This window comes from Ambystoma mexicanum, chromosome 9 (genome assembly GCF_040938575.1).
Source record: "Ambystoma mexicanum isolate Mex_15411 chromosome 9, UKY_AmexF1_1, whole genome shotgun sequence".
Lineage (NCBI taxonomy): Eukaryota > Metazoa > Chordata > Amphibia > Caudata > Ambystomatidae > Ambystoma > Ambystoma mexicanum.
This window is the reverse complement of record NC_090931.1, coordinates 808,159,025-808,172,067: the sequence shown is the minus strand read 5'-3', so window position 1 is coordinate 808,172,067 and position 13,043 is coordinate 808,159,025. Positions and strand designations below refer to the sequence as shown.

Below are 13,043 nucleotides of genomic sequence, written 5' to 3'. Positions count from 1 at the left end.
GAGTCGACATTTTAACCAGCTGAATTACAGGCGGCGCAGTGATCACATAGATCCATTTTACCACACCATCATATTCCTAGTTTAGAAGTAAGGTGAAGGGAAAAACCTCCAGCACTTGGCTGGGGTGTTTTCCTCACATTAGCTCCAACATAGGGACGAATTATAGCCAGCAGAATAACTGCCAGTGATAATTGCTCGAAAACTCCCATGGATTCCTATGTGGTTCCGTAATTTACACTTGGGGATTTACACTAATTGGAATCTGGCGGATTCCAATTACAGTGTAAACTGACAAAACGAGTTTTGGAAATGGTATTAAGAGTTTGACATGGTTTCCTTTGGATATGTCACCATTCTCATAATGAGGCCTAAATGTGAGAAAAAAGTGAGTAAAAAATAGCGAAGCATGAGACGAAGAAGACAAAGAAGGGGACGGGAGTAATTTCTTAACTGTAACTCAATTTCTCCAGCGTTGGTATCTTTCATGGATTCACATGCTTTGAATATTCACCGTCGTCAGGCTGGGAACCAAACCGAGGTTCCCAGCCTGACAACGGGGAATATTCAAAGCATGTGAATCCATGAAAGATCCAATGCTGGAAAAGGGAGTAGTTTCTTACCTGTATCTTTCTCCAGCGTTGGTATCTTTCATGGATTCACAAGCTTTGAATATTCCCCGTCGTCAGGCTGGGACCCTCGGTTTGGTTCCCAGCCTGACGACGGGGAATATTCAAAGCATGTGAATCCATGAAAGATCCAATGCTGCAGAAAGTAAAGTAACCACACATCAATGTCAGCGTCCTGAAGCATCCACCTCCAGCCACCTAATGCTAAAGGGTTCCACCAGCAACCTGATGTCACAGAGGCTTGGGCAGATGCGTGACATTACAGGAGGAGAACTCGACAATTATAAAAGGAATATGGAGAACAAGACAGGGAGTAAGCTAATAAGGAAAGGCGGAGAGACGCAATTAATGCATTGTAAGTAAAATGAATGGGCAAAATAATAGTCATATGGCCTCCTTATGACCCTACCGGTCCGGTAACAATGGTGCTGGTAGGCTCACCGGCACTGTTGTTACCGGACGGACAGAGTACAAGTCTGCGAGTCAGATTCCTTTCCGCACGCCAGGTCTGACCTGGCGGGCGGAATGGCACTCGATCGCAGACTTTGACGGAAGCACCGGCACTGTTGCACACGGTGCCAGTGCTTTCGTCCTCCCCATTCCCATTGAGTCCTATGGTACTCGAATGGAGAGTTACTTTTTCCGGCGCCTGGCTTCATGGATCGCCGGGGCTGCAATGCCCTGGTGATTCCCCAAAGCCAGGCGTCGAAAAAGAACTCCAGCGGCATCCGTGCTGTTTTTACCAGCACGGCTACCGCCGGGGTCGTAATGAGGCCCCATAAAATGTGCAAGGTGGGAAAAAGGAGCAAAGTAATGTAATGCAAAGTGGTCTTGAATAGCGTGCTTCAGCCATTTTTGCTTGCCTCGCTCAGGGTGGTTCCACAAGAAAAGAGGGCCGTCTTTAGTGGGATACTAGGAAAGGCAGATTGGAAGCCTGTGTTTATGGGGGCAGGTCGAAGTTCCCTGGTCCGGAGTGTGGATCTACTTTGTATGGGTTGGGCAGAAACACTTGGGAGCATTATCCAAAGAGGAGAGTGCAGGATCTGATAGACTAAAGCACTTAGGATTTGGTTAGCCTCTTATGTGGAGGAGTGTGTTAGAACTGAAGAGGAGAGATGAGTTATGGCTTGATAAGTGCTTATGTAATAATTGCTAGGCCTGTGGTCTCTGTGGGAGATTTGTGTGTGTAGGTGGTATGAGATCTTAGATGGGAGTCCGTCAAGGAGGAATGGAGCAAGCCGTACAAGGCAAAGTAACCTGGTGTCCTCCATGCACTCTACCACAGGCCTCTTGCAGACAGTTACCATTTCACTTTCACACATTGCCACTGCCAATCCCTCGCTCTCTCTCTCTCTCAAATACGTACATTTTACTCCATGTGGAAAAAGTGTCTGGGAGTTGGCAGATGAGGTAAGGGGCCTTCTGGAGACTCTTCTCATTGCATGCTAAGGGTTATGGGAGGCAAGAACCTTGGTTCAGAGAAACATCTACTTAAAATATATGGGCCCCAGGAACCCATTTCGCTTTCCTTAGAATGTTGGCTAGCTGACAGAGAGCTGCCTCAAACATCACCAAGGGAAGAGAACAAGGGAGACGGAGAGGGAGACAAAGTCAGAAAGTGAAAATAGGCAAGTAATTAAAGAGGGTGTCAGGGTGAAATACAAGAGCAAGTACCATATAGTGACAAATGGAGCAAAGGATGAGCATTGAGATGGTACTTGAAGCGAATTAACACATTTAATAATTTATGAAAAAGTGACCGCAAGAGGGCTTGTCCATTTTATGCGGCCAGGGCTTCCTAAGTCTAGTTTTTATTCTAAGGAAAGGTGGCAACCAGACTCAAACGTCATAAGGACTAGTATTATGTAGTGTAAGGTTCACAGACCACCCACAAGTGGTACTGTGTGATTTCCAAGAATGGCCGTTATTGTAAACTGCATAGTAATAACTAGCTTACAGCGCATGGAAGTGAGTGGAATGACCGTAAAAGCTCAAAATAAAAACTTGATATCACCCTTATTAATATTATTTATTATATGCCAGGGGAGGAAGCTTACCTCCCCAATTGGTCAATTTCCATGCTATCCAAGACAGTAGGTCAGAAATCTCATATAGCCCTGAAATTAACCAACGAGGGAAGGGTGCGTCACACCCCGGGACTGCACTGCAGACAGGGCTCTCAACATGGCGCTCCCTCTAAATGCAGGAGCACCACTGCAGGTCCCGCTGCCAGCAACACCCTGATGTGAACCAGGAACAAAACCTCTCCACTTGCCCACTGCCGCTCCTTACCTTTATCTCAAGGCGCTTAAATCCCACAGCTTAGCTTTGTTAGACCAGCTGAAAAATGCCTTGGAGATAAAGCTCATCTTGTGAAAGAGAATTGCCCTAATTATGAGTTTGGCAGATCACCTGGATTTATGTACCCAATAGTAACGGGTATATCGTGCAGAAATCTAAGATTGCCTGCAGAATTGGCAATTTACTGCCACTAGGGTGATGAAATCAGGGGGAAATCGGTGGATTGTCAGGAATACCACATGTAGTATTTAAGAAAATTGGCATATACATTTTTTCAACAGATGAAAAATTATATTTTCAGTGTTTTGACAATTGATATGGGGTAGGCACAGGAGTGGAATAATTGCGTACTATCCCATGTCTTGCATTGCAGAGTAGGGTCAGTAAGTACTTCTGTATTACATTGGTAAGGGGATGAGAAGACAGGCATCATATATGTTCCCTGTCAAACCAGCAAGGATGCTTTTGGGCATACATGCACACAAGTGCATTTCTTTTTTAACATTTTCTAGGGTTTGCCATTTGTTTACCTCCCTCTTATGTGTGGAGTGAAAAATTCTTGAATTTTTGGGGAGAAATTTAGCAAAACAATTGCAACGATCTATACTGCACTCCCAAGGAATACACATAGGGTACACCTCCAACACATAATCCAGCGGCTGTAAGAAGAAAGTATTTGAAATATGGCCTGTCTTCACTGTTGCCATCATAGAGGGGCCATCACCCACTATGCCCCACTTCCCCTTTCTCCAAGGTCTAAGAAATCTATGCAATGGTTACATTCTTTATAATAATCACAATGACAATTGTTATTTGGAAACACAAGATCACATTTATTAGAGTCATACACAATTTGGGGGGCGGTCCCAGCCACATAAGCAGAGCAATGAAGGTGCAGGTTGACACTGCCCCTCTGGGCATCTTATGGGTCTGCACAATAATTTTCCACTGGCATTTCTCCCATATCTAGCTTATTTTAAATCATGATCTCCTTCTAGTAGAACGACAGACTGCCCAGTACAAAAGTCCAGTCACAGCCTAAGCCGCAAGTAGAAAAACCACTGATAACCACTGTGTTACAAGCCTTTTACCTTTATACGGACAGGATGAAATATCGATCTCAGCTGTTGATTGTTCACATGACTTCACAGATTACAGTGGACATTTACTGAACATGAATTTAATTGCATTTACTCTTGGCATTACCAGCTCAGTTGTGCTCATTTAATCAACCTCAGAATGGATAAATTCAAATCTGTCCCGTTGACGACAGTCTACATACATAAAAACCCAGCAGCAGGTGCTCAGATACCGGGATTGCTCTCCTTGACAGATTAGATGAATATTGTGGACTCGTCCTACTTTCAGGTCGGCACCCTGTGCCTTCATTTTGGTTTAATATGTTCCATATTCCTGTAAACTAATTATATCCACCATCACTTAAGTTCGTGGTCTCCATGTCCAGGCCTGGAGAGCACCCCCCCCCCAACCCCCTCAGGTATTCATGATAACCACATGCTACGTAAATATCTCACATTTAGATTCACTGTATTTAAATATATTGTGTGCTGACATCCTGAAAGCATGGAGTGGATTTAGAATTTGATGACCAGAATTGGAACCCTTCACTAAATGTATTACATTCATAAACTGGAGCCTTCTGAAATGTACATGGTTTTAGTCCAGTGTAACTGATACTCTGGTGTAGACAGGGTTTTCAGATATATATGAAGACAAGAGGTTTTGTGATATCTACATAAAAACACCCTTCCTATGCTTCCAGAACTCTCCAATGTTATGCAATATGGCGTATTCTGCTAAACGCTTACATTCCAGTGGAGTAAATCCAATTAAAGCTGTCCCAGCGGTAGCCAACCCATGCCTGGCAGCCAGCATCTGTATGCGGCTCTCGATGGACCGGGGCAATGCGTAGGAGTAGCTCTGCCCAAGTATCTTGTATGAGAAAAACTCCAGACCCTCGTCGATTGGTGGCGCAACTTCTGTGTCTTCAATGCTCTCCACGTTGCATGCAACCTCAACCTTTCCATTATGGGGGAACGCCATGGCTTGGACACCTGGTATTCCTCCTTTGCTGGTGGCTCGAATAGCTGATGCAATCTCTTTGGCCACCGACAAGTCTTGGGTATCCAGGGTGCAATTACAGTTCATCACGTAAGGGCTTGCTCCAATACCTAGCAAGAAGAAGGCATACGAGTCAGTGAGTTCAACCATGCTCTAGATTGACTTGAACTGCAGGTGCTGAGCAAACAACGTTGCACTAAGAAAAGAGTTCTGTTGTCACATGATGGGAGTGGGATTGGAGGTATTATAAGATCACAAACAGTGGGGTTCACATCTCATGCGCTAATTATTGATATGTTTTGACATTCTTTATTCCAGGGTCGTTCCCATAACACAAAACATGCTTACTACGCTGACCCAAAAAAACATCCCTTGTGTACTGCACCACAATCTAAAAGACAGCTGATGTCAGGTTGACGATCCAGACAAACATATCCTTTCATCGCCCCCATTCCCAACCCAAAATGTAATTGTGCAGTGCTCCCTGCAATCTGAATAATGCCAATAGACTTGTCCGAAATACAAACCAGGCGTCCTGCGGCTCAAGACAAAGCATAGCTCGCCTCCTACCAGGCTCTCCAGGCAAAGCATGCCCACCCACTATCAAACTCATACCGAGTGTCCCGCACCAACATCCTGATATTGCTGCATCCTGCCCTCGACATACCAGTCACCCGGATCCATGCAAAACAATACCAGTTAGCCGGGCCCAATTCAAAGCAGAGCTGTTGCCTTACAACCACCCCTGAGCCAATTCAAAACAAAATGGACTGTGTATGCAGTAAGGACTGGAGACCCACTTCCACTGGTTTCCTTGCTTCCACCAAGTTGTCGTACAGAACGGAAATCAATAAAAAAAAGGTGTGAACTGTTTGCAGCACTTCATATTTTCTAGTTTTTTGTCATATTATGCGTTAATATTTTCCATGTTTTGTTCTTATTCAGTTAATTATTTTTTATTTTTAACAGTCCGATATAAAAATATGTTATGGTATCGTAGACTCCCTCTCCCTTCTGCACCATCAGTCAGTTATGGGAATCCTATCATGTGAAATCATATCAGCATGTCACATAAGCACACTTGTGTCATTAATCAGTTGCATAAGATCAAATGCCAAGTACGTTTTGGAGGAATACCATGCTTTTCTCACAGTAAATAATCAGGAACACATAACTTGCATAAACATAGCTATAAAAAACAATCAAAGCCGTTGGTATACAGAAACAGACAATACGTTTAGATCAAAACATGGGTCATTGCCATGTGTTTCAGGCAAACACCAGCCGGCAAGACGGTCATAGAAATGGGTTGTAAAATAGTGAGCAGCCAGTCAGGCTGCAGGGGAGAGAAGCTGAACATTGACAGTACAAGCCTGCTTTCTGAACAAGCTGTTGGCTGCTCTTGCTTCCTGCCCCTGCCACGGCCATACAAAAATACATGTATTTTGCTTGCCTGGCTCTACTAGTCATCCTTGGCCCATCAGTGTCTCTGCCAAGGCTTGTGGGACACCGAGAGCTCCCATTGCTATTTCCAATATGGCCATCTAGTTTGTAATGTATTTGTTTAACTGAGAAAAGCTTTAACATGTTTTACTCTAAACAATTATCCTGGGGTGCGACTGGCACTAATGGCTATCATGTTGGCCCTCCTCCAGAATTAAAGGTGCATGAGATGGCAGGCATTTATCACATGGTACAGCCCACCACAGAAGACAAAGCATAATTCTAGCATGCACTCTGACTGATTGTCCAAACAGGATGCTTTAATGAAGGCACAAACTTGTGTGAAAGGCCCACTTTCCACCACTCTCCGCCATGTGGTAATATTGTTTACCACAGGGCACTTATGATATTGCACAACAGTACCTGTACCGTAATATTGCCCAACTCAAACCACCATGCAAACACTGCTTATTATACTGTTAGTGCCCAATGCAGAGGGATTTACCTCTTTGATCACAGACCTCTACCTCCACCATGCCAAAGTGGTTATTGCTGAGGACTTTAATTTGTGGTGGCATCAACCTCAACGATTACCAGGAATGGCCCTTTGTGACTGTCTAGCACTCTTAGCTCTGAACAGAGAGTGACTGGAACTGCTCCTAATCATGGTTATAGCCTTATTTCCTGATCACCTGTAATCAAGCTCTTAGGCCCTGGTAGTGGATTTCCACTGACAATTCGATGTCCTACTACCTCCGGGGGGATGATAATGCTCTGTGTAACATCTTGATTAATTGGATCACAAATACAGCAGATACCCCAACCCCATTCAAGCCTATTAAGCCTAACCTAGGAGTCCCTCTGCTCACCAGTTCACTGATTCTTTGAATATCACCCAGCACAGTGCATGCAACTCTTACTGCCCATTGTGAAAATACTATTTTACATTAGATTGACAGATCTAATCTAAAAATCGATCACAATGATATTCTGAAGGCCAAAGCAAACTATTACAGGAAGACCATTGTGTTAACCCGGTAGTGAACGATAGGTTCACACACTACGGTAAAGTGGGTGATAATTTGTACTTTTATTGGGACCCCAGCAAGCCGCTCAGCAAGCTGCGACCTTTGTCGTTCCTTCTTCCAACCGTCCTGTCTGAAACTGCCAATCGGATTCCAGAATAGGACGCACTACACCTAGAACCATACAAAAACAGGAGAATAGGAGAGAGATGGGGAAGAGAAGAAAATTATAGTGAAGGAAGAAAAGGAAAGAAACAAGAAGAAAAACACACAAAAAATCAGAGATGGAGGGAAATTTGAAAATGAGCTGCACGGCTGCATTTTGAAGTTGTTTTAGGAAGAGTTTATGCAATCCCGCAAACAAGCGTTAGCATAATCTAGGCGGGAATTAACCAAAGGACTAACTACCGGGCATGATCTGTTTGCAGTAGAAAAGGAAGAGTACAACGCAACATCAGGCAGAAAAAAAAGATTGGACAACTTTACTTGATGAACATGTCTTGATTCTGAATCGCAAATTACTCCAAGATGTATAACTTTGTTAGAGAAAGTAATGTGTGTATCAAATAGATGGGGCGGAATACCAAATCTTGTTGGATCCTTTAATTAATGTTTGGGGACCTTGAGTAGGATCTAGCTTTTGGTGTAATTAATTTGGAGTTTATTGTCACTGAATCATTGTTTAATTTTCCATGATGCAGGAGTTTGTAAATCATTCTCCTGAGGACCAGAAACCTTGAAGAGATGTGTGTCATCTGCATAGGGATGGAACTGAATATTGCATTTGTGAGTGATAGACATGAGAGGCAGCATGTAAACATTAAACAAACATGGCGAGAGTGGGGAGGCTTGGGATATGCCATAAGGGACCAATGTAGAGGTTGATGTAAATGGACCAACCTGCACTGACTGATATTTGTCAGAAAGAAAACTTCAAAACCATACCAAGGCCGAAGTTGACTAGGCTGGTCAATCCTGAGAGCAAGATAGACTGGTCCAAAGTATTGAAAGCAACGGACCAATAATGACAACGGACAGTCCTGAGTGATGCAGAACACATTTCACACAGAGAGCAGAGAGGTTTCTGTCTCATGTCTGGGGCAAAAAACTAACTGAAATAGATCCAAAATCTGTTAAATTTTCAACAAATACTTTGTTGTTGTGCCTCCACTGTCTCTAGAATCTTAGCAATCAAAGGCAAGTCTGCTATAAGGTCATAGCACTGTGCACCTGCATAGAGGGATGGTTTCTTTAAAAGTGGAGGAATCCAGGCAAATGTTAGGTCTGTAGGGACTATCCCATGTGATAAAGATAGATTAACAAAACAAGAAAGGTTTTGTCTAGACCAGAGAATGCTGCTTAATAACAAAAAGGAGGTTAAGCATAGGAATTATACCAAGAAGGTTTTAATTTCTGTAACAAAAACATCTTCCACAGTAACTTCTTTAAAAAAAAAAAGAAGGAATTAATATATTGGATATCATCCAAAGATTCCCCTGGAGAATCCGAGGAGACGCCACTTGACGGGACTTTCTTGAATCATCACAATCTGAGAGATACAAAAATGAATTACATTTGTTAGCTAAGTGACCTAAAGGTTGAATTTTTTGAGAAATGCAAAAGGTTTGCAAATTATTTCAGAAGTGGAAAAAGGTTGGGTGCATTATTTGAGGCTGATTGGATGTGACTATGTAGGAAGATAGCTTTTGTTTTGTTAATTTCATTTTTATATCAAAAAAGCGCTTCTTGGGCTTCTGTCAGGTTGAAGGCAGCCCTAGCTTTATGACTTTTGTTCTTATGTTCATTTAAATTGTTTAAGGAGCTTTAAGATCACGAGCATACCAGTGGTTAGTAGCTTTTCTCCATCTAGATGTGGAAAAAGGTGCAAATTGGTCCAAAACCAAAATACATTGGACTACAGAGAGTCTTAATCTAAATTGGGGATATTTACATAGTCCGTGATTATCCTAAAAAACTCGGAGGAGTTCAAGAAAATTCTATTAACAGCTGCCGGTATTGCCAGTGCTCTGGGACACTAACAAAATCAGCTCATGCCCCTGGAGCCATGTGTCTTGTATGCATGCTGAATTTCATGTTCATGCAGCAAAAGGCATGGTTTTGTGAGGTTGGGGAGCCAGGGAGTTGGGGGAGCCATAAGGAGCAGCTGCAAAGCTGCTCAAATGCATGTTTGTATCCGTAGATACAGCACCTATTCAGAGCATCCTAATTGGTCCGAACACCCATCCTAGGTGCCAATTTAGCTTTTGTTAAACTGCAGACAGAAGCAGGAGTTTTCTGCTTTCACTGAGTCGGTCTAAATGTCATTAATGAGTAAAGGATATGTTTCTTTGTTAGGGGCCTTCATTTTTAGATCAGAACTGATTACCATTTGTTTATGTCCTGCAGAATGGGGATTAATGCTAGAATAGGAACTTTAAATTGGGAAAAGGTAATTTCCTGCCTAAAGGAAGCGATACAAGATTAGAGAGAACCAAAATTACCCTGACAAAAGATGGGCTCTTAAAAGGGAAGGCCGATGCAGCAAATAAACCCCCTGTCCTTCCACCATCCAGACATTCATTGTCCATGTTTTTACATAGTCTGAGGTCTTGCGAGGAGAAAAAAACATTTACAAAACTCTGACAAACAAAGCCATCCAGTGGCCATGCACGCAGGACAAGGTCAAAACCTGCAGCCTAAGCCATATTCTGCCATGAGGCAGCGTCAAAGGAAAACAATCGGAAACACCCCTGACTAAGGGTGTGGCATGGCCATGGTAGATTATGTTGTCAAGGACCGGGTCCCCAATTACAGTAGACATGACCAATAGGCAGCCTTTTTTTCCAAAGAGGTCTTTCTCCTCACAGGGACCACCACATCTATAGCAAGAAGAGGGTGAAGGGTGATTAAGTGGGTGAAGGATGCCTTGTTGCTTTCCATTTTTCTTCTTGTGTATGTTAATGGAATTTCCCCTTTAAATAGAGAGAAGGTTTCTTAAATAGGATTGCAGTTAAATAGATTACAATTGCTGTAGATGAGGGTCAGCGAAGAGTGAAAAAAGGAGAGTTAAGATACTGTAAAAGAGCACTGAAGAACACATTCCTCAAACCAGGATTTCTACAGGTTTTCAAGATTAATAAGGGGAAATAAGAAGATTTCTCACAGGCAACATATCAGACATAACCAGGAGCATTGGGATTTTTGGGCTGCACAAACAAAGAATCATAACTCTCTTTAGAGGGATTAAGAGAGGTGTCCTTGAAGAAAGAAACTCAGCGAGAAAGGACAATTATAGAGATAATTGCTGGCTAAGTGATAGGAGCTTGTAAAAAGATTAATACTGCCTGAAAGTTAAAGAGATAAATACTGATAGAGAAGAGGGGTAGTTATAATATTATTATAAACAATAACTACTCATATTATAGAACGGTTCTTAACATAGCTTTTACCATTTCCTAGCACTATAAAAATACAGGTTTACTTTTACCCTATTTAATAGGACTCCCATTTGGTAACCTCAGGAGGATTAAATGCAGAGTCTGCCCATTTGGAATTAACATTTGTGACTTGCAGATTGAACAATGATGACTGTAGCAAGCACTTAACTCACTGAGCAATCTGAATGTCTAAACTAAGAAAAGCTCCCTCAGAGATGTAGCAGGTAAATCTAAATGGGCAACCTGTGAGGGGTGGGACAGTTCCAAGCTACAGTAGAAAACAGACTACTTGAGAGAGGACGGGTACTTCAAGACAAAGGCAGGTGTCTAGTAAGGCTAATAAAATGTGAATTATCCAAATATGGGTCATTCTTCCTGAAAGAGTGTGGGGGTTCAGAGATAAGTGAAACATGAGAGAGAAATGTTCACAAAGTCCAGAGCCAGGCTCCCGATAGGTCAAAGTGAATACATCCAAAATGTGTTGATCGCTCTCTAATCATGGTCAAGGTAAGCCATGCCCCAAAAGATTCATACACATTCACGTAAAAATGTCATTGTTGCAGGGAATGTGATGAATTCAATGGAATCATCACGGATTCCCTGGTGGGGCAGTGACCAGGGGACGGAAGCCGCTAACTGATCCTGACGCTGGGGGTGGTTATATGAGGGAGGATCACATCGGAGGAGACAATTATCGGGGAAATGTTAGGACTTCATTGGAGGAGTCACGGTGTACCCCCCCCCCTTTCCCATGAGAAAGACCCCGTGAACCCTAAGACCTTAAATGCCTATTGTCAGATCACCATTCCACTCTGTAGCGGAAGTCAAGAAACCTTTTCTCTACATCATCCTAGTCAGGCCCCCACTTTCCACCCAAACACCATTAACTCACCCATAACACCTTTTGTTCTTGATATGCCTTTATGTAAAGTCCAGGAGAAAAACCATTTAAGAGTTAAGAGTCCAAAGTTAACAATGAAATCTAATATTGTGTGCCTTTTTGTAAAACTTGTGAGAAAAACCACCCAGGAGTGAAAAGTCCAAAGGAAGTTATGGATTTAAACTCCCATAACCACTCAGGTATTGAGACGAGGAGGAGGACAAGGGACTTTTTGCAAAATAACAGGAGCTCGAAGTGCAACATGCGGACTAGTTGTTTTTCCAAACCTGTAATGAGCGGGACATTTAAAAATGGCAGCTGCGCTATGAAGGAGAGAGGTGCAGCAAGCAGTGCAGAAGGAGAAGTTGCCATCCAAGCTAAAGCTCCTGAACGCAAGGCACACAGAGAGCTGGAGAAGCAGAGAAGGCTGCCGGAACAGGGAGAGAGATGCTGCGTGCGAGCAAGAAGTGACGTGCTAACGCCGGAAGCAGTGCAGAAGCTCCTGGAGGTCAGGCCACTCGATGGGACAGCAGTCTTCATCACAAACCGCAAGCGAAAAGTGGCACGTGACTGCGGAGCCGCGCTGGAGGTTGGAGAAGCATTCACACACTCCAAATTGGAAGGCGGTGGAGAAGCCATTCCGCAGAAGTGCAAGCAGAATAGGAGATGCTGGAAGAAACCAGTGAGTCTGCCCACAACAGCTGGGGACCCCGGGCGTTCCGACAAGAGCGCCAACAAGTGATTGAGTGGTACAAGATTGCTAATACAGAAAATATCCAAAAGCAAAGTTTGTTTGAATGCAGTCAGGGCAAAGTACAAATTCAACACCCAATAAGAAAAATGTATGAATGCAGACAGTTGTTTGTTTATTTATAAAGCACACAAACAGCCTGTGAGCATCAAGGAATTGTTACACAACCAGTTACTTGCATTTGTATAGAGGAATTGCATCATTAGACACATAGCAGGTTCACATTTACAGTAGTGAGGGGCAGGATTATGCAAACAACCATGTTTTGAGGGCTTTCCGTAATACCCAGTAAGAAGGCTCAGCTCTCAGGGTGGAGGCAGGCAGATCCACTGTTTCTCAGCAATGAACGGGAAGCTCGGACCACCCACTTTGGTTCGTCTGATTTTTGGCTGGATAAGGCTGTGAGCATATGGGGTCCTGGTTGGCCTAGAGGATTGGGATCTGGTGATGTTCTGAGAAAAGCAAGGAGGCGCCATGTTAGACAGACACTTGTGTGGG

General features: G+C 43.3%; 1 protein-coding gene across 3 annotated transcripts in view; it reads right to left on the bottom strand.

Moving 5' to 3' along the window:
- Positions 1-3,733: 3,733 nt before the first annotated feature.
- The window catches only part of FTCDNL1 (formiminotransferase cyclodeaminase N-terminal like), a 286,417-nt gene continuing 277,107 nt past the window's right edge, over positions 3,734-13,043 (bottom strand). For all 3 annotated transcript variants that reach the window (XM_069615800.1, XM_069615801.1, XM_069615802.1), the window contains one exon: positions 3,734-5,119. In XM_069615800.1, coding sequence (XP_069471901.1) covers positions 4,680-5,119 — 440 coding nt within the window. In that variant the 3' untranslated portion in view covers positions 3,734-4,679. The remainder of the gene's footprint in view (positions 5,120-13,043) is intronic.